At 38.8% G+C, this 22500-nt stretch overlaps 2 protein-coding genes across 2 annotated transcripts in view; both read right to left on the reverse strand.

The window, feature by feature from the left end:
* tbl2 (transducin beta like 2) overlaps nt 1-1376 on the reverse strand; it is a 7498-nt gene extending 6122 nt beyond the window's left edge. The window contains exon 1 of the mRNA XM_080041573.1: nt 1183-1376. Coding sequence (XP_079897699.1) covers nt 1183-1309 — 127 coding nt within the window. The 5' untranslated portion in view covers nt 1310-1376. The remainder of the gene's footprint in view (nt 1-1182) is intronic.
* A 1076-nt stretch (nt 1377-2452) lies between these two features.
* On the reverse strand, nt 2453-21348 carry pom121 (POM121 transmembrane nucleoporin). Its single transcript, XM_080040795.1, has 15 exons — nt 20992-21348; nt 20087-20287; nt 17905-18114; nt 15900-16049; nt 15373-15453; nt 14737-14902; nt 13895-13983; nt 13121-13200; nt 12286-12407; nt 11730-11829; nt 10875-11180; nt 9178-10052; nt 7565-8354; nt 6237-6335; nt 2453-5540 (listed from the first exon to the last, which is right to left on the reverse strand). The coding sequence occupies exons 1-15, from the start codon at nt 21336-21338 to the stop codon at nt 5440-5442; spliced, it is 3717 nt and encodes a 1238-aa protein (XP_079896921.1). The 5' UTR covers nt 21339-21348; the 3' UTR covers nt 2453-5439.
* Between the last annotated feature and the right edge of the window lie 1152 nt (nt 21349-22500).

The following is a 22500-nucleotide window of genomic DNA, read 5'->3' on the forward strand; positions in this document are numbered from 1 at the left end:
ACATACTGTATATGAGACCCTTTCTAAGGAAAAAAAATTAAAATCTAAAAAAAAAAAAAATCTGATTTTATACACTAAATTAAATGTACTTATGGATATTATAATTATTTTCTACCAAGTCTGCAGTGAAAAAAATCCCAAAATTCTACCCACTGCAGGTTTAAACAGCTAGGATTCTGAAACTGTAAATGTTATAGAAGAACTTATGCTGTTATAAACATACTAAGAATGATTTTTCTACCACACTATCTAGCAAAGTAGTTTGTGTCAATCTAGCATAGTTGACTAGTTGTTGTCACTCTACAGTGTGTCCATCTCATCTAATTCTTAACCTTTGCCCAACTGGCCCATTGACACAAGACAGTCAGTTGCTCTCAAAAGTTGCTTCAATTTCCTTTTTCCTTTAGTAAAATGAAAGAGAATAGTTGCTGCTGGCTATCATACATAGTACACACACCTACTAGTTTGTGTCTATATCAAATATGGGAAAGTAGTAGTTGTCTATCTGGCATTGTATTGCCTACTAGTTTTCATCCATTTAGTACAGTGTGTAGCCTACATCTCATCTTATTGGGCGTCATCGTAACCTTTGCCCATTTGGCCCAGCAACGACACATTGACAGTTAGTTGCTCTAAAAAGTTGCTTCAGTTTCCTGTCAGTTGCTTAATAGTCAACGCACCTATGTGAATATTAAGTGTATATATTAGTATATTATACATTATTAATAATATATGTGGACGTATTAAGGTGTGAACGAGCAGCCTGTGTCACGCGCCTCCTTATGTATGAATGATTGAATGCAACAGGAGACCAACCGTTATTCCCCGGTATAGAGTTACGTTAGCACTTCAACTCTTCCCAATTTCACAACTCTGCAACTCTCTGTGTGTCTGTCTATGTGTCTTTATGTGTGTGTGTGTGTGTGTGTGTGTGTGTGTGTGTGTGTGTGTGTGTCATGGACATATTATAAAAGTGTGTGTGTGTCGTCATGGACATTTTTTAAAGGGGTGTGTGTTTGTGTGTGTGTGTCTGTCTTTCTCTCTCTATGTCTGTCAGCCTGTGTGTGTCCGTCCGTCCGTGTGTGTGTATCGTCATGGACATATTATAAATGTGTGTGTGTGTCTCTATCTGTGTGTGTCTCTGTCTCTCTTTCTCTCTCTCTCTCTTTCTCTCTCTCTTACCGGTGAACTCTGCCGCGTGCTCGAGCTCCTCCCGTATTTCTTCTTTCCGTTTTCCCACAGCCAAAGCGACCAGAGCAACCAGTGCTCCCAGTAACAGCGTCAACGCGACCAGTGCAGCCAACTCCATTGTTGTTTATATATGTACAGTGTATTGTGGTCGATACAGGTTTGTGCCACGTACTTCTATGGTAGTGGGTAAATGAAACGTTCACTGTTCACGCATGCGCAGTGTGGCAAATACTCTTCTTCGAGGGTTTTTTTTAGTACTTCTTCGTCGATTTTGATTAAATAATGATAGAGCAGCTACCATACCGCCACCTAATGGATATATTAGCACATTTTAAAGTCGTCAGTTTATGAAAATGTTTTGTATTATATATTTTTTATTTATTTCTAAAATGTTTGCACAGACATACAAATACATCCCTAAAAAAATCACAATACATATTTGTAATAGAAAATGTTGTGGTATGTACTCTTACATTTGTACATATACTTCTTTAATTATATTATCTACACATATTCCTACTAAGAAATGGGAGAGAAAAACGAACTTTTGCCCCCAGGAATGAATCAAGTATTTTTCTATTCTGATCCTGGATAGATTCTCTCCACACAGTTTGGCCAAAGCTAATCCAAACGTAATCACTTCAACGTCCTTTTTTTATGGTCTATTTCAGATAAAAGTAGAAGAATTAAACAGTCAAACACTTGAGTTCTTGTTGGAATTGTGTCTAAATATCTGTACTGTACATATTTGTAAAAGCAAATGTCCAATTCTTCTGTTTCTTATGAAGCCTACACACACACTTAACATTGTTTTTTAATATATCATAAATGCATATTATTAGTGATAGCAAATGTTGAATTATTTTGTGTTTTTGCACTCAAGTCCCAAACCTTTTGACTCGCAAATACAGTACCTGTTTATACTGCACAACATGGACACACACAATTAACTAAAATACTTCAATGTCCTTTTTTAATTTTTTATTAAGATATTTTTTTGGCATTTTTATGCTTTATTGATAGTGTAGAGACAGAGTTGAAATGGGGCAGAGAGGGGAGTGACATGCAGAGAACGACCGCGGGCTGGAATCGAACACGGGTCTGCTGCTGGCCGAGGCCCATGGGGGGGGGGGGGGGGGGACGCCCTACCAACTGAGCTAAGGGCGACCCCTTCAAAGTCTGTTTCTTACTGTCTATTTGAGATAAAAGTAGAAGAATTAAACAGACAAAGATTTGAACGTGTTCTTGTCGGGACCTCCTCGTCCCAAAATTCAGTTTTTATTAATTTTCAAAATGACCCATCAAAATCAAAATGCATCAGACGTTTCTCACTTTTTCACAAGAAGCAAAATGATTCTTACTCACAACAACAGAAATCCTTTCGCTTAACAATTAAACTCGACTGCTTCTGACATCAATACATTTTTACTGTGGTGTTCGGTTGACAAGATTCTTCAACTCTTAATATAGAGCTCTGGAAAAAATTAAGAGACCACTTCAAATGTTCAATGTCTCTCGTTTTACTATTTATAGGCATATGTTTGAGTAGAATGAACATTTTGGTTTTATTCTACAAACTACTGACAACATTTCTACCAAATTCCCACCAAAAATATTGTCATTAAAGAGCATTTCTATTAAGTCATGTAGAGATGAAGATTGAAGAGAAATCCAGACTGGTCTCTTCACTTTTTCCAGAGCTGTATGTAACAGACATTTAAGACTACAATCATAGCTAGATGTTTATGGTGTTATTAAGCAAGGGTTTCGAATATGATGATGTACTTTTTTAGCTCTGTAAATGTGGTGTAACCTATTATGACAGTACTTTTGCTTTAATAGAAATTGCAAAAGTAAAAATGTAATGTTTTAAAGTGTAGTAACATGGATTCAGGGCCTGGAGTTAAGAGAGGTAGTCTGGCACAAATTAAAAAATCTCAGGATTAAAAGGTGCTCTGAGGAACTTTCAGGTTTTGTTAATTCTAGCGCCCCCTTTGGACAAAAGCAGTAGTGTTTTTACCACGCCAGCTGTTGTTCCTGGGTGAGCTTATACCCATGACAAAGGCATTAAGAAAAACTATATGAAAATAGCATTCTTTCTTTGCACTGATGGTCTCGTTTTGCTGTTTCATGTAATTTAAGATCATCAGAGGAAAAATTAGACTGTTTCAGAAATATTTAAAAGTTCCTCGTAGCACCTTTAAAGATGAAATTGACAGAGTGTTAAGGCCAGTTTGAGGAACAATTAACTTATAATAATAGTCTTAATTTTCTAAGAATGTAGTAGTAATTTTATAAGAAAAAGTAAAATAATTTGAGATGCAAGTCGTAATTTATTTTATGGAAGAAAGTCACAAGAAGTAAGAGTATAAATTCAAAAAATGCTCCACTTTCCTCATTTTAATGCAGGAAAAAAAATTAAATTAAATTTATTTATTAAAATTTATTTTCTCTATATTAACCTATTAACACACAGCCTATAACTACAGCTTTACTCACATAAAATTAAAAATTTTCTCTCATAGAATTATGATTTTCTTTTCATAAAATTATAACTTTTTCTTGTGAGAAATCCCAAAATGTTCAGGAAAAAAATTCAACTTTTTTTTTTTTTTTTAATTTGTTGAAATATTACAATTCTCTTTATTCTTAAAATGCATTATTTCCCCCCCACACATGGCCGTAACAATCTGTCACAGATGAAGATAGAATAACACATATTCTTTTTCACAGGCATGAAAGTTGAAGAATTGGCTTTGGTTTTTATACATAAGTCAAAAGCAGTCATCTTTAATCACATACTAACTCTAAGTAACTCACTCTGTTAATTACATCAGTGTTGGCAAGAATCGCTATCAACAAAAGGCTACACACACACACAGAAACACACACAGAAACACACACACACACACACACACACACACACACAGAAACACACACACACACACACACACAATTCTAGGAATGCTTGCAATGACACAAAATATGAAAACAAGAACACAAGGGTCTGCACTACCTACATTAAGACTTTAAAGGTGTAGTCAGTGATTCTGGAGAACGCTTGTTGGCAAAATCACTTTCTGTAAAAAAAATCAGTGAATATCTCCTCACGATCCACTGCCTGTCTGTACTGTGTGTGCGCTGAAAACATGTATATAAAGAAAGGGGGCCCGCCGTAGCTAGCAACATGCCTGTTTACAGAGTCCAAATCCAGTGTATAGTATTAACACTGGATTTTCTTTTGCAGCGCACACACAGTACGGACAGGTAAGTGAATCATGAGGAGATATTCACTGATTTTGGACAAAAAAGTGATTTTGACAACAAGCGTTCTCCAGAATCACTGACTACACCTTTAACTAAATCACCCTTTATAAGTGCAGAACACACACCATCATCATCATTCATTTATACAGGGTCAAGAGTAGAGCCAATTAAAAAAATAATTTAAAATGCAAACGTCCCAAAGCTTTAACATTTACACTGCGGTGTGGTGCACGTTGTATAAGAATCCACTGTGTGTGTGTGTGTGTGTGTGTGTGTCTGTCTGTGTCTGTGTGTGTGTTTGTGTGTGTGTCTCTCTGTCTGTCTGTGTCTGTCTGTCTGTGAGAGTGTCTGTCTTTGTGTGTACGTGCATTTCCACCCCTTTCAAACTAGTACCCACTCACATACTCAAAATACTCGCTAACATACAAACCAGTGACTTGAGCGCTTTCACGTAAAAAAATAAATGTCCGACAGGCCGCCATTGAGGGGCCTGCAACATGTCTTTGCCTGACAAAAACTTTCTCCTTAAGACAAAAAAAAAAACAAATCGGGAGAATGTCCACAATCACTTACTGTAAAAGAAAAAACAACTTTGGATATGTGTGTTTTTAATAAATCAAACTAGTATGTCTTTTTTAAAGTCCCTCTTCAAGTATATAGTACATTGTAAATTGTGTCTTCTCGCTTGCTCGCTGCTTTACATAAGATTCCCGTGCTGGGGGTAATGTCCTTGACTTAGGCAGCAAGCGTGTGTGTGCTCTTTCCTAACTCCCCCATCTGTAAATATTAAATGTTTTTTTTTTTTTTTTTTCCAGGGCCGGTAGAAGGTATAAGGAAACTGAGGGCAATCGGCAGCCATTTTGGGGCGTAGAAACAGAGCTAGCAGTTAGCGGTAGCAGCAGCAGCAGCTTGAAGTCCTTTGAAAAAGCCGGTGCTGCTGGGTAATGTACTGTAGATCTGTAGATGTAGAAGAGATGGTTTTTATTTCTTCCGGTTGTGTTGCCTTCGCGCCTGCAGCCTCTGTCGAGCTCCAGAAGGTTTCGATCCAGCGCCGATGGAGAAGGAGGGAGTCGAAGGAGAGCCTGAGGATGAAAACACACAGAGATTTAACATGGTGTGTGTGTGTGTGTGTGTGTGTGTGTGTGTGTGTGTGTGTGTGTGTGTGTGTGAATGACAGAGGATTTAAACATGGTGCCATATGAACATTTTTACGGCTGCCCCCTCAACAAAAAAACATTGAGATCATGACGCCAGTGTTACCCCAAAACCTTTTCCCCTGTTTTCCAGGTGTAAAGGGATAAGTTCTGGTGACAATAAAAATGGTTGATAAACAGCACGAGATTGGGGGGGTTTGGGGAGGGGAGAATATGGCCCGTCTAATATGCAACAGGATCAGATTGTAGACAAAATAACTAAAAATATCAAATATTGAATTCCAATGCTCTTTTCTGACATATTTCTCATAATATTGAGAATAGTCGGATCGCTGTATTGAACTGGCAGATCTGAATAAACTGAGAAAATTCAGAGTCTGGGACAGCCTTGAACATTTTCTTGTCTTGATTGTCCCGGCAAAAATATTAGCAATTTCTTATAGTATTCTTATCAGAAGTAGAATTTGAATGAACTTGAAGTCCCAGAGAGGAAATATTTTTGTTGGGCACGATTGATTGATTGATTAATTGATTGATTGATTGACATGATAAGTATTCAACATCACACACAAACATATCCGAACTGAGCTATTTGGTCCGACAAAAACAGCACTGTAGACTTACCGAATGACTGGTTGAATCCTGGGACCGGAGTGGCCGGACTTCCAAAGGGAATGGGACCGGCAGCAGCAGAGCTTTGCCCAAAGGCCGGGGTAGACGTGCCTGCAGGGACAATAAGACATTAACATTATTAAATGGTTTTGACAGTAAAACACGTCCAAACAAATGAGTTATACAGGGACAGAGTTGGGGAAAAATATGCAGTTTTTTTATTACTTACTTTCAAGGAAGATTTTGACAATTGATGGAAACATTTGTGATGCGTTTAAAGGCCTACTTCACCGGTTTGAATATGAAGGTGTATTGAATTCTGAGATCCTATGTAGTATAAATGTGCGAAAAAAATTGAAATCGGTTCATCCTAGTCTGAGAAAAGGCAGAAAGAGTGTTTTTTTTAACCCTATATTTCTCTTTCTCGTGACATCACAGAAAGAGAAATATAGGGTTAAAAAAAAAAAAAAAAAACTTACTTTGTAAATATTACTGTGACATCACAGTAATATTTACAAAGTACGTTTTTTTTTAACCCTATATTTCTCTTTCTGTGATGTCACGAGAAAGAGAAATATAGGGTTAAAAAAACACTCTTTCTGCCTTTTCTCAGGCTAGGATGAACCGATTTCAATTTTCTTCGCACATTTATACTACATAGGATCTCAGAATTCAATACACCTTCATATTCAAACCGGTGAAGTAGGCCTTTAAGTACGCAACTCGACAATATATTACATTGGCTATGTCAATACATGTCAAATAAATACATATTTCCCAATAATTCTAAATGGATATCCCCATTTGTGACACTTCAAGAAATGTCACTGAAGAACCCATCTATAGCCTAATTAAACAATTATCTTAAACATTTCTTAACAAAGGCTGGTTTATCAGCAGTCGCCCCAAAGTTACCTAAATGACAATATCTTTAATTTGGATTGATAAATATGCCTATAACTCTTTTCAGATGCTTTACTGTCATGAAACTAACTCATTACAAAGTTAAAAGGAAGTGTAGACAGACAGACAGACAGACAGACAGACAGACAGACAGACAGACAGACAGACAGACAGACAGACAGACAGACAGACAGACAGATAGATAGATAGATAGATAGATAGATAGATAGATAGATAGATAGATAGATAGATAGATAGATAGATAGATAGATAGATAGATAGATAGATAGATAGATAGATAGATAGATAGATAGATAGATAGATAGATAGATCCTTTACTATCATGCAGCTAACTCCCAACATAACATAGCATAACATTTTGGGTTTACAGTTACAAGGGGCTTCAAAGTGGTGTTTAAGTGTTTTTTATTTCTTACCAAAAGCTGGTTTATCAGCAGCCGCCCCGAAGTTGAATCCCATCTGCGGGTTTGGATTGCTGGCTACCGGCGTTCCAAACTGTGGGCACGGCGGCATCCCGGCACCTCCAAAGTTAAACCCGCTCTGCGTTGTGGTTGCTAAGGGGTTAACTGGCACCTGTTGATTCGTCGTGGCAACGCTCCCGCCAAACGAAAACGCGTTCGAAGACGGCGGCGCACTTTGAGTCTGTGTAACTGCGCCGAAGCTAGGTGCAGCCGCTAACGGATTACTATTAGCTAACGGATTAATGCTATTAGCTGCTGTTGTAGCCGCCGCGGTGTTGCTAGCACCAACTCCTCCGAAAGCAAAACCGCCAGTTGATCCAGCGACTCCAAACGCCGTCGGTTGAGATGGCGTTCCGAATGTTGTTGCTGTGGTGATGGCGGCAGTTCCGGAACCGAATGCGAATGACGGTTGATTAGCGGTTGGGTTTAAATTTAAATTAGAAGCAGGTGTAGGGGTTGACGAGGATGCTACGATGCTAGCTCCAAAGCTAAATGGTTTGGTGGCTTGTGTGTTGGGTGTTGCAGACGGGGTTGAGGTGAAGGATGGCGGTTGTCCCGTTGCTAGGGTCGTCGGCTGGGATTGGAACGAGGATTTTCCAAAGGAGAAAGTTGATTGGGTGTTGGCAGCTGTGGTTGTCATGGACGATGGGGCTGTGGTTGCCATGCCGAAACCTCCGAATGTGTTGCTAGGCTGTGCGGTTGTGTTGTTGCTCTGGATGGGAGCGGCCTGGCCAAAACTGAACACCTGAAAACAGACAATAATATATTAGGTTGATAACAATAACAAGACAAAAGAATTCACAGATCACTAAAAATGGAGTCACTGATTCACGTGTCATACATGGCAATCATTGCACATGAAAATATAAGATACATTTTTATTTTTATTATTATTTTAAATTTTTATTTGCTGTGTTTTTTGTTTAGTTTAGTTTATTAATATATATTTTGTTATAATTTTTTTCATTTCATTGTGTTGTAATAAAAAAGAAAAGACAATATTTAAAAGTTCCTCGTAGCACCTTTAAATTGAAAATCTAATAGTAAAAAAAAACAAACATAAACAATCTTAATACCTTCTGGTGCAACAACAGCTGCTTCAAGACAGACATAACACCACCGATTCCTCAGATAGCTTACATAAATGAATACTAAAAAAGTGCAGTTATTTTAGTGCATTGTAAAACTTTATAGCAGCTGGTATGTAAGACTTCCTATATCGCTCAGTTTTGCACATTGTTTTTACTGTAAACGTGGAACCAAAGAAAAACAAAAAAAGAGACTGCTTCGGAAATATGTTAAAAGTTCCTCATAGCTCCTTTAAATTGAAAATCTAATAGTAAAAAACAAACACAGGGGAGCCCTTAGCTCAGTTAGTAGGGCGTCCCCCCCCCCCCCATGGGCCTCGGCCAGCAGCGGACCCGGGGTGCGATTCCAGCCCGCGGTCGTTCTCTGCATGTCACTCCCCTCTCTGCCCCATTTCAACTCTGTCTCTACACTATCAATAAAGCATAAAAAATGCCAAAAAAAAACAAAAAAAACAAAAAAAAAAAAAACAATCTTAGTACCTTCTGGTCGGGCTGTGTTGCTCCAAATCCACCGAATGCCCCACTACCAGATGTTGTTGTTGCCGTGGGGACAGTTGTAGCCGGAGCAACTGCTGCTGTAGTCATGGTAGCAGGAGCGCCAAACTGAAACGTACTTCCTGCATTAGCATTAGCAAGGGGCTGCGCTAACGTTGAAGCTAAAGTTGAGCTAGTGCTAGTTGTAGCAGAAGAAGGGGCAGTTGTCCATCCAAATAAGGATTTCACAGCTGTTGGCTGTTGCTGGGTTGCCATGGAGTCTGTTGTCAAGCCCGGGAACCCTGACGTAGCAACTGTTGCTGTGCTGCTGCCTGTCAATCCACCAAACATTGACATTGACGGTGTTGTATTAGCAGCAGTTGTAGAAAAAGTTGAAGATGCTGCTGCTAGGTTAGCTTGGTTGCTAGCAGTTGTTGTATTTGCTAACGATGCTGGCTGTCCAAATATGGGCGTGAAACATTGCGGCATTGGCGGTTTGCTTTCCGGCGACGTCATCGAAACAGCAGGGGAAGTTGTCGTGGTGACGGAAAAAATAGGTTTGAATCCGGAAGCTAGCAAAGGGTTGGGGTTGGGAGTGGTTGTATTGACTGATCCCAAGCTACTAGTAGCGGTAGCATTCGCAGTGACTGTATTAGGAACAGTAGAAGAAGAAGAAGGAGAAGAAATCGGGCCCATTCCAATTCCAAACAGGCCGCCACTTCCTGTTATCGTTAAAGGGGAGGCGGTGCTGCTTGTTGCCTTGGTTACTTGCCCCAGCACTTGAGTGAAGGCAGACGGCTGAGGCTGTGATGAGTTCAATGTCGTGGGAAGTTTCAAGTTTCCCAAGATGCTGGGTTGAGCCGGGGTGGTGGTTGCAGACACTGTTAAAAACACAATAAGACAATTAATGGAGGGAAAATGTTAAATATATTTTTTTACAGATATATAAGATTTCTGGGTGGAAGTTATAAGATCAACTACTGTGATAACACTTGAAAATAATAACAGAAAGAAAAATATCAGTAGATTCCGTTTTTATTGCCCAATTCTGTGATTCTGTCTGAGTTGTTGATATCGCAGAAGAATATGTCGTCTTTATATGTTTTATTTTATTTTTTATTTATTTAATACAGGGACAGTGCATATTATCAAACATTTCTGTCAATATGCCAGAATTAACCAGAAGGCTATTTTTCATCTGCAGTCCCTAGACAGATGGTAAAAGTCACCCTAAGAGAAAATAAGTTACACATTTATATAACACAACATGCCTATAGTAAAACGTACTATTAAAAAGTAAGTAAAGTAAAAAGTACTATTAAGCTAAAATATACAATAAAAACACAGCAGAGCAACAATCAGACAACAGCAGACATGTGTATCCCTGATGGATTTTTTTTCTTCATATAAAAACTAAATAAATGTCTTCTTCTTCTAAACACTGGGTTACAGGGTCGGTGGTTCGATCCCCCGTCTCCCCGCCACATGTCCAAGTGTCCCTGGGCAAAGAGACACTGAACCCTGAATGTCTCCTGATAGTTATCTTGCACCCTGCGTGGTAGCTGCTGCTGCTGTTATCGGTGTATGAATGTGTGTGTGTTCAGGTGGATGAGTAGAAAATAATGTAAAGCGCTTTGAGTCTGTGAAAAACCAGGGAAAAGAGCTATAGAAGTGGAGTCCATTTACTTTACTATTGTTCTTACCTGTGGTTGTAGCAGCAGCAGCTTCGGAGGTGGTTGTGAAGCTAGCAGGAGTGGTGCTTTTCTTCAGCATTTCAAGTAGTGGGTTAGGGGCTTGTGTAGGCGCAGTACTGACTGGGGTAGAGGTAGGGTTTGGGGTAGGGGTAGGGGTAGGGGTAGGGTCCAGGTTAATGACTGGTATAGCAGGGCTGGATGCTAGGGACAGAGGGGTTGATAGCAGGCTGCTTAAGGTGGAGGCAGAGGTGGTGAAAGCAGGAGCTGTGGCGGAGGAGCTGACGGGGGCAGATATGGATTTCTCTGGTTCTGGAGCTAAAAAAAAAAAAGACAGGAGGAGATTAAAGATTTTAAAATAAGCATACACATGAAAAAATAATTAAGTGCCCTTGTTAAGTCATAATACTAGTACTAATATACAAGGTTAGAGTGTTTTTTCCAGAGCTGTATAAATGATTAAATGTGTGTATATTTGTTAAAAAAAAAAAAAAAAAAAAACGCATTCCAAAATAAAATCAAAACCTTTATAAATATATTATTTTCCTTTTTTGCTATGAAGATTTTAAAATTAACGTACACATAAAGAAAAAGTTGAAACTATCGAGTTCTACTTGAGGAATCGATTACTCACGTTCATCCCTTAACTTAATTAATTGTCATTTTTTTTTATATACAAATAATCTATTTTATTATCTCCTTATTTCTCTGTATATGCAGAGAATGTGTCCTGTGTTGATGGTAAGATGTAATTTTTTTTTTTTTTTTAAATGCTCTTTCATTAGTATTGTGTTATCAACCCTTTGAAAATCCAAAAACATAACCCTAAAAATAAAATAAAATAAATGCTTAAATGTTTCATCTCACCTGGCGTCTCGAGGACTTTCTGTATTTTACTAATGGCCGCCTTCTTCTCCTCATCCAGATCTTTGACTGTTATAACGTACCCGATCTCTGGAGGCGGAGGCTGCAAGCACACAAGCACAGAGGCCAGGCGAGTTAATCTATATACACATTTCATACACAGAGGCATTTCACCAAGTTATATTTCTCGTTCGCACAACCTAAATTACTAATTATTACGCATAAATTACTCAAGCACTTCCCAGGTATTGCCAGTTTGCTAACTTGGTCACACTTTCAGAAATACTGCCAACTAGCTGTATCCCAATTTGTATCACGTGATCTTTGTGAAGTTAAAATGATCACACTAGATTGTACACAATAGCAAGTCAACAAACAGAGTTACACAGAGGAATCATGGTCACTGCTAACAGGCTTCCCACACATTTTTATCAATGAATTTTCAAAACATGTCCATGACTTTTTACCCAATTTGCGAATTTTCCCCTTTCAAAACTGACAACTAGCTGTATCCTAATGTGTATTATTATGCCATTATATAAAGTGAAGTTTAAATTACCAGAGAGATGTGGTCGTCACGGTGACTGGACACCAGTTGAATCTTGCGTTTTCTCTTCCCTCCACTACCAGTCGAATCTGTCGCCGTAGTTACTGGAATCTTTGGGACCGGAGTCAGTTTGGCTGCAAGATCAACAAGATCATATAAGGGACAATTAAACAATTAAATCAACTTAAAAGACACAATACCGGGGGTGCCCTTAGCTCAGTTGGTAGGGCGTCCCCCCCCCCATGGGCCTCGGCCAGCAGCGGACCCGGGTTAGAATCCAGCCCGCGGTCGTTCTCTGCATGTCACTCCCCTCTCTGCCCCATTTCAACTCTGTCTCTACACTATCAATAAAAAAGCATAAAAATGCCCCAAAAAAAAAAAAAAAAAAAAAACACAATACTGCATCTACTTCTATACAACCAAAAACTGCTTAATACAAATTATAAGATTGAAAGACGAATACTATATATTTGTTTAAATCTAGATCATTTATAAGAAATAGAATGGCTGCAACAACATTCCAGAATCGACATTTGAACTAAAACGAGCTAAAAATACTGCTTTTAAAAAATAAGATTGAAAGACATACTGTATATGTTGAGATATTTTTTGTTGGCATTTTTATGCTTTATTGATAGTGTTAAGAGACAGAGTTGAAATGGGGCAGAGAGGGGAGTGACATGCAGAGAACGACCGCGGGCTGGAATCAAACCCGGGTCCGCTGCTGGCCGAGGCCCATGGGGGGGGGGGGGGGGACGCCCTACCAACTGAGCTAAGGGCGCTCCCAACATACTGTATATGTTAATTTAAAAAAAAAATCTAGATAATTCATAAAAATTAAACTTACATGTAGCCGGAGCTTTCTCTGCGGCGGTGTGGTCAGACCGAACTGAAGATGCTGAGCTGGGAGACTGTCCATCGTCCTCCCTAGAAAATTTTTTATTTTATTTTATTTATTTATTTAACCTTTATTTATACTCGAGGTATCAATTGAGGTGTGAGGTGTTATTTGCAATGATGTTGAGAAATGAAGGATCCTTTAGAAAATACCAAATTTTGACCGGACTTCTCTGTTTGATCTGGACCAAAAATTTGTCCACTCATTTTTTCTCTCATTGCTGTGGCCCTATTACTATTCCACATCAGGCTAATTTTACCGTTAATCGAGTATTAAACAGCTGCACTGTAGTCATGGGAAGTTCTTAAAGACCTACTTTACCGGTTGGAATATGAAGGTGTATTGAACTATGAGATCCTATGTAGTATAAATGTGCAAACATTTTAGAAATCGGTTCATCGTAGCCTGAGAAAAGGCAGAAAGAGTGTTTTATGGTCTCACTGTCTAACTCTACATTTTCCCATGTTTGACATGACACAGGGTAAAATGGAGGGTGAGGATTAACAGGACAGCTGGGCCAAGGGAAGACTGAGGGAAGAAAAACCTCATTCATTATATTATAATAGTGATTTTATAATGATAGAACGTCGGTTCCGTATGGGTGAACCTGACCGGATCTAATCTATGCAATGGAACAAAAAACCTCAACCTTTGTTCAAACTTACAGGTGTTAAGAGGTGCTGAAATATGGATGACTAGCAGTAAAGCAGCTCAGTAACGTACCGTGGTCTCTTGGCGATTCCCTCTGGAGTCTGAGGGCGAGATGATCCGGGGCTGGACAGAGTGGAGCTGGGAGCCGAACGCTTCTTCCACTGAGGAGGGAGAGAAATGTAATCTTACCAAACAGGGAATACATGTGCAAACAAAACTTCTCCAAAACATTCAGTTAATTCCAAACCATTTCAAGGGTTTCTCCTGCTGCCTATCCATCTATCCATCCATCTATCCATCTATCCATCTATCCATCTATCCATCTATCCATCTATCTATCTATCTATCTATCTATCTATCTATCTACCCATCTATCTACCCATCCATCCATCCATCCATCCATCCATCCATCCATCCATCCATCCATCCATCCATCCATCCATCCATCCATCCATCCATCCATCAAGTGTAATGTTATTTAACCAGCTCCTTTACCTTTTGTGTGTATGTCTGTCTAATGTTATGCTGTGTGTACTGTGTGTTACCTGGCTAGGTGTACTGTTATAATACACAGCTGTCTGTAATGTTATTTACCTGGCTGAGTGTGTGTCTGTGTCTATTGTGTGTTACCTGGCCTAGTCCCTTGGAGGAGCTGTTGATAGGGTTCCTCCTGCTGCCTGCCTATCTATCTATGTATCTATCTATCGCTGCCGTGTGTGTGTCTCTATTTGTCTGTCTGTCTGTAATCTCATTCACCTGGCCTAGTCCCTTTGATGAGCTCCTATGTTTATAGGGTTTCCCCTCCTGCTGCCGTGTGAGTGAGTGAGTGAGTGAGTGAGTGAGTGAGTGAGTGAGTGAGTGAGTGAGTGAGTGAGTGAGTGAGTGAGTGTCTGTCTGTCTGTAATCTCATTCACCTGGCTTAGTCCCTTGGAGGAGCTGTAGGAGCTGTTGATAGGGTTCCTCCGGCTGCCTGGGGTTCCTCTCTGGGTTCCGCTAGCCGAGCTCACAGACGACGTACGAGAACGTTTCATGATCGACTCCTCGGCCAGAGAGAGGAGACCTCGCTTCAGGGTCCCGGGCCTTAAGGAAGGGAAGGGGAAATGCATTTAGACACAATCACTATACTTCAAACATTGTTATGGGCTTTACACAGCATCAAATACATTGATGGTAGGGCTGAGTGAAATACAGCATGAAATGTTATCACAAAAACAGCCGCCGTTTCAATGTCCCAGGCCTTAAAGAAAGGAAGGGGAATAATTTAAACACAGTTGCTATTATTATTATTATTTTTTATTGTTAAGTTTTTTTTAAATGTTATTTATTAATTTAATTTTTTTTATCGAACAAGAATTACAAACAGCAACCAAGGCACATCACATCCATGGTTATGTCATACACACACTATACTTCAAACAGTGATATGGGCTTCTAACAGCATCAAATACACTTCAGGTAGGTATGGGCTGGGCGATTTAAAGCAAAGCAAAACAAATATTATCACAATATTTTTTTCCAGCATTGAGTCACTTCAGAAGAGTTAAACTCACTTTGGGACCAACTGTGACGGTGTTCCATTCGGCAAGAGAGACCCGAACGCAGAGTGGGAACTTCCACCGCTGTCGTTACGCCTTTGGAGAGAAAGCAAAAAATAAAATTACAAACATGCAGAAAAGTTCAACCAAAGGTATGGCCCTAGATCTAATAACACATGTTCTTTAAAATAGGGATCGAGTTATGTATTTTTTTAACTTTATCTTAATTGAGCCATTGTAAACACACAAAAAAAAAAAACATACATTCCAATTGTTACAATATTTATTTTATTTTAAATTGTGTTGCATGTTACTTACAGCATTGCAAACACACACACACACACACTCCAACTTATAACGAAGGCTTTTCGGTAGCATTGCTAACACTTCTTCATGGTATTAGTATTGTACCTCCTCTTGCTCCTCTGTTCGGTGGTGAAGCTGAGAGAGTGAGTGCGTGCGTGTGTGATTGAGTGAGTGAGTGAGTGTCTGTCTGTCTGTCTGTCTGTCTGTCTGTCTGTCTGTCTGTGTTAGTATGTTACCTCCTCTTGCTCCTCTGTTCGGCTGTGAAGCTTGCCTCATGGTCCTCTGGTTCTCTCTTGCGACTTTCCTTCAGAACCTTGAGAACACTTTCCCTGGAACACGGGTCAGCTGGAGCCCGGGGCAGACCCGCACAGCTCACATGCTCAAAACTGAAGAAAAAAAATTAAAAAGAAAGTTGTGGTAAGAAGTATATACTTAAATACAACGCAATAATTAATGTAATGTAATACAGTGTAATATTATGCACACTAGTTTTTTTTTTACTATTTAAATTTTATGAATTATGCTTATTTTTTTCTTCTTCAAATAAAACACAGCTTACATGCTCAAAACTGAAAATAAATAAATAAAATAAATTGTGGTAAGAAGTCTATACTTAAATACAACGCAATAATTAATGTAATGTAATACAGTGTAATACTATGCACACTAATTTTTTTGTTAACTATTTAAATTTTATGGATAATGCTCTTTTTTTTCGAATAAGACACAGCTCACATGCTCAAAACTGAAAAATAAAATAAATTGTGGTAAGAAGTCTATACTTATCAAATACAACTCAATAATTAATGTAATGTAATACAGTGTAATATTATGCACACTAGTTTTTTTTTACTATTTAAATTTTATGAATTATGCTTATTTTTTTCTTCTTCAAATAAAACACAGCTCACATGCTCAAAACTGAAAAAAAATAAAAATAAAAATTGTGGTAAGAAGTATATACTTAAATACAACGTAATAATTAATGTAATGTAATACAGTGTAATATTATGTGCACTAATTTTTTTGTTAACTATTTAAATTTTATGGATTATGCTCTTTTTCTTCTTCAAATAAAACTCAGCTCACATGCTCCAAACTCAAAAATAATAAAGGTGACAAAACAATTCACGTCAGTAAAGTAGGAATCCAATAATCAGTTTTTTTATGAAGCAATTATATAAAATAGTCCAACAAAAAAACTCCTGTTGTATGAAACTTTTGCTCACAAATGCTGTCAACAAATTTGTAAATTACTTTAAAGGTGCAGTGTGTAATATGACATCATCAAGTAAGTTCTACAAAGTTCTAGAATGCAACACTCCCTGGGTAACCCCAACCCTTTAGAATAATAACAGAAGCTACAGTGGCCTTCAAGGACAAGAACAATTCTAAATTTTAAACAATGCTCCTGATGACATTCCAACTATGACACTTTCAAGATGGCGGCACTAGGCCTTGGTCCAAAATATGCAGAAACATGGACATATATGAGACCCTTTCTGAGGAAAAAGTTAATAATTAAAAAGATTTTTTTCAGCTATTATGCACTAAATTAAATGTACTTATGGATATTATAATTACTTTCTACAAAATCTGCTAGGAAATAAAGCCCAAAATTCTACACACTGCAGGTTTAATAGCTTAAAGACAGAAAAAGAGAACTAAGGCTGGTCCCAATAATTCTAATATTCCTCCATTCCTTTGGGAGGATAGTATTCAAGGCTCAATTTATTACTCGGAAGCTTCCTTTTATAATTTTGAATTCTAAAAAAAGAAAACTGTGTGCACTAAAAAATAATAATAATTGAATACTCGTAAGGAAAAAGGGTGTTCACATTAAAACCATTATAATAACACTAGTATAATGTCCTACTAGCTATGTGTATTAAGTGTGTATACCTGGGGTTTTCATACGCTGCTCATAAGCCATAATTATCAAAATTATAACAAATAAAGGGCTTAAAATATCTCACTTTGCATGTAATGATGAGTCTATATAATATATCAGTTTCACCTTTTTTAAGTTGAATTACTGAAATAAATGAACTTTTGCACGATATTCTAATTTTTCGAGTTTAACCTATATGTGTGTGAGTGTATATACCTGAATTATGTCCAACTAAACTGTGTGTGTATAAGCAGCATATATACAGACCTGGGGCTGTTGTGATGCTGATTAAAACCATCATAATGACACTAGTGTAATGTCCTACTATCTATGTGTATAAGCGTACAGACCTGGGGATGCTGTGGTGGTCTGGTCTGGCTATCTTCACAGTAACAGGGCTCATGGCAGACTGGGAGTTTCGGGGACTGAGGACGTTTTTCTTCCTGAATGCGTCCCACTTGACGGGTGGCAGGACACCCATGGAGGAGGGTCCGGCCTGCTGCAGCGGGTAGTGCCTCTGGGGGGTGATGCTCAGTCTACTCAGGGAACCCATAGGCTCACTGGAGGGGGGGGAGAGAAATATCACAGAGTTAGAATAGGATAGGCTTGGGGGCGCCTTTAGCTCAGTTGGTAGGGCGTCCCCCCCCCATGGGCCTCGGCCAGCAGCGGACCCGGGTTCGATTCCAGCCCGCGGTCATTCTCTGCATGTCACTCCCCTCTCTGCCCCATTTCAACTCTGTCTCTACACTATCAATAAAGCATAGAAATGCCAAAAAAATATCTTAAAAAAAGAAAAGAATAGAATAGGCTTTAGAGTGCTTTATTATATGCCATAGGGTCACTGGAAGGGGAAGAAATGAGGTAGAATACAAATAAGTTTAAAGGTGCTGTAAGCGGAATGGTTCTTTTAGCTAACTTCCTGTCAGTTACTGCAGTTGGCAGTCCCCTCGCTCGTCCCTACGTCACCACATTAATGCACTGCGGTCTTCAAGCAGCAAGTTATCAAGCATCATCTCAGATCCATAAGTGTGATAAAACATGATAAAAACCATCAAAACAGACATTGGGAAAGATTATTACCTGCTCCGCCATTGTAGGCGCATACACATTCACCCATCTGTTGCTCTGGCGTGCACCGGCAGTGAGACCATGGAGTGTATATACTATATATGAGTGAGACGAGTGCCGGTTTGTAGCGTTCTCTCTTCTGATTGGATAAAAAATTTGGGATACTCCAATAAGTTTATTTGCCGATTTACATGCAAAGCAGCTGACTGAGAGATCGGCTTTATGAAACGCTCACATCGTGTAAGTGATCACTGTATGAATAAAGAGCGATTTTACACTTATATTAACATAAATAAACCGCTTACTTCACCTTTAAGTTTCTTTTATTGTCAATTAACACATGCAAATTCACACATGGTAAGTCACATAAGGTCATTGAACACAACACACACGCTTGTAGTCAAAATCAGTGAATATCTCCTCAATACTGTGTGTGTGCTGAAAAACACAATACAGTATTAACAACATGCAGCATAGGTTCTATAAACGGTCATATTGCTAGCTAAGGTGGGCCCCTTTGTTTACATACCAGTTTACAGAGCCTAGGCTGTGTATTAACACCAGAGAACACAGTACACATAGTAGGGACATGTAGTGGATCATGAGGAGATATTCACTGATTTTAACAACAAGCGTTCTCCAGAATCAAAATAAGCCCAATATATGATTTCATAATTCTATCCCTTGAAAAGTTTTCTCTTCCATCTAAAACTACACAAAACAGATGAGCTATGTTTATGTTTTAGCCAAGTCATCGCTCATTTTAGGGGCTCATAACTTGCCAATATGGAATATTCATTCATTAAACCTGCAGTGTGTAGAATTTTGGGTTTTATTTCCTAGCAGATTTTGTAGAAAGTAATTATAATATCCATAAGTACATTTAATTTAGTGCATAATAGCTGAATTTTTTTTTTATTATTATTTTTTCCCTGAGAAAGGGTCTCATATATGTCCATATTTCTGCATATTTTGGACCAAGGCCTAGTGCCGTCATCTTGAAAGTGTCATAGTTGGAATGTCATCAGGTGCATTGTTTAAAATTTAGAATTGTTCTTGTCCTTGAAGGCCACTGTAGCTTCTGTTATTATTCGAAAGGGTTGGGGTTACCCAGGGAGTGTTGCATTCTAGAACTTACTTGATGATGTCATATTACACACTGCACCTTTAAACAGTAGCTCAAAATGAGAATATCTTTTTAAATATTTGAATGAGGCGATTAAGTTCTTTCCAAAGGCCCCAGGGTTAATGATTAAACTTTAACCGGCCAAATAACTGTATGTCTTTTGGCCGGTATAACACATGGCATAGTTGTACAGCTGGTTGTTGTTATGAACGTACCTGGTGAATGTCACACTCACTCACACACGCAGAGAAAGAGAAACACACACACACAGAGACACACACACACACGCAGAGAAAGAGAAACACACACACACACACACAGAGTTGTTCTAAACTTACCCGGAGAATGACAGCCTCCTGTTGGGCGTGTAGACCGCATGGTTGGGTCGGGAAAGCTTCTCGCGCAGGAGCTCGCGGGGATTCCTACCACCGGCTCGTGACGTCACATGCTGAGCCGTTGGACTCTCCGGTTTACTGATGTAACTCCCCATCAGAAAATCCCGGGGACTGAACAGGAAAGACTCGCTTGATAACGCCTCCCTTGATTCATACAGAAAATAGTGATGTTATTACACACACACACACACACACACACACACACACACTTGAAATCATAGTAACGAGATAAATGAATGACAAGTACGTGATTATTGTGGTATCCCTTGATTGGTTGAAATTTGTATGGAATATTTTTTTTAAAGAAAATATTAAAGAGTTAGTTAAGTTATATAGAAAAGTACGCGCTTATACACAAATATAATTCAAAATAATAACGAGATATATGAATGACAAGTACGTGATTATTGTGGTTGCATATTCTCCGAAAAAGGAGTGCGAAGTGGCAGCCTACCTACACACTTAATTTAAACCTACCCCTTCTCCTAAAAATCATTGTTAATGTCCATGTAAACCCAAATCTACACAATCTTTCTAACTATGTAATTTGAGGAATTAGTTGGTCGCATGATAGTAAAGCATCTGAAGAGTTGTGGCGTATTTATCAATCCAAATGAAAGATATTGTCATTTCAGTTTGATAAACTTTACAGAAATTCGGGTTAAATGTAGCAGTTAAAGCTTGAGACACTATTTGCCATTTTATACTGATTTGAGGCTATTTTAGACCAGGTTTACAGAGGTTTTACACGATCTGTCATAATTTCTCATTCAAATATCATTTTACTGGCAAAATATCTTACACAAATACAATCTATTACATATATCTTCATATCAAGACTGATTTACCTTCGATAAATCCCAGCTTCGGGGATCCTGAAGTCCCCAAAGTGTTCCGTTGATGAGTGGCGGACGTCGGCTTTATTCCTGCCGCTTCTAGCCCCCCTTCGAGCGGCCACCGGCACGCCACTCCACCGCCGATTCGACAACCAGCGACGGAGCCTAGCTAGCGCGCTAAGGCCTAGCCACCTCCTGGCGGGAAACGGCTCCCCGTTGCGATAGTAACTAACAACAATACAACACACGGCGAAGAATAAAGTCGCGTAGAGGAAAATAGGAATGTAATAAAAAGTGAAGCTAACTAACACAAGGCATAAAGCAGAGAGAAGCGCTAAATGTTTCTCTCTGGGTGACATGGCGGCACCATCATGCTGCTCTTCTTCTGGCGAAACGACTCATTCGCCGGGTTAGGTTTAGCGTTCACAACGGTGTGGGTGAAACAGCGCCGCCTTACGGGTTGGAGGTGGTATTACAATATATACAATTATTTTAAAATGTACTGTAATATTAAAGTGTGTCGGAAGAGGGCGCTGCTGCCCCATTGTCTGTCCGTTAGTGATCGACAACCAGGGGCGGATTTATAGCCATACGTACCCTGCGTTCCAAATCACGTACTTTTTGGTTTTACTACACTACACAAACAACAAGCATGCTGGTTTGCATACTACAAAAGGTGATTGGAAGTGTTAGGGCATCTGGGTATTTTTGGCATACTGCATTTGATAAGCATGTATTGGGGACTTCTTTTTCTGGGATACTGTATGATTACGGTAGTATGGGGATTGGAACGCAGGGGTAATCATAACAAACACACACACACACACACACACACACACACACACACACACACACACACACATAAATGACGCAATCTGATTACATTAATGCATAGACTATGACCCCACTGCAACTGCTTTATAAATTAGGTGAATAAACATTAAAGCTGCAGTGTGTAGAATTTTGGGTTTTATTTCCCAGCAGATTTTGTAGAAAATAATTATAATATCCATAAGTACATTTAATATAGTGCATAATAGCTGAAAAAAATGTTTTGAATTATTATTTTTTCCCTTAGAAAGGGTCTCATATATGTCCATATTTCTGCATATTTTGGACCAAGGCCTAGTGCCGCCATCTTGAAAGTGTCATAGTTGGAATGTCATCAGAATTGTTCTTGTCCTTGAAGGCCACTGTAGCTTCTGTTATTATTCAAAAGGGGTGGGGTTACTCAGGGAGCGTTGCATTCTAGAACTTTGTAGAACTTTCTTGATGATGTCATATTACACACTGCACCTTTAAATAACCACAGACAATTGGTTTCAGAATGATGTTTAATCATATATTTTTATTCAAACACAACATTACACATTTTGTCCTCCTGTATGATTGTTATTATTTATCAATGAACTTTTAATTGTATGCCATATTAAAGCTATAGTGCGTAACTTCTGCTGCCCCCAGTTTGTAAACGCTGCCATACTGATAAATACAGAGAGTTTTGTGGAGCTGATAATAGGC

This window comes from Ammodytes marinus (genome assembly GCF_949987685.1).
Source record: "Ammodytes marinus genome assembly, chromosome: 14".
Classification (NCBI taxonomy): domain Eukaryota; kingdom Metazoa; phylum Chordata; class Actinopteri; order Uranoscopiformes; family Ammodytidae; genus Ammodytes; species Ammodytes marinus.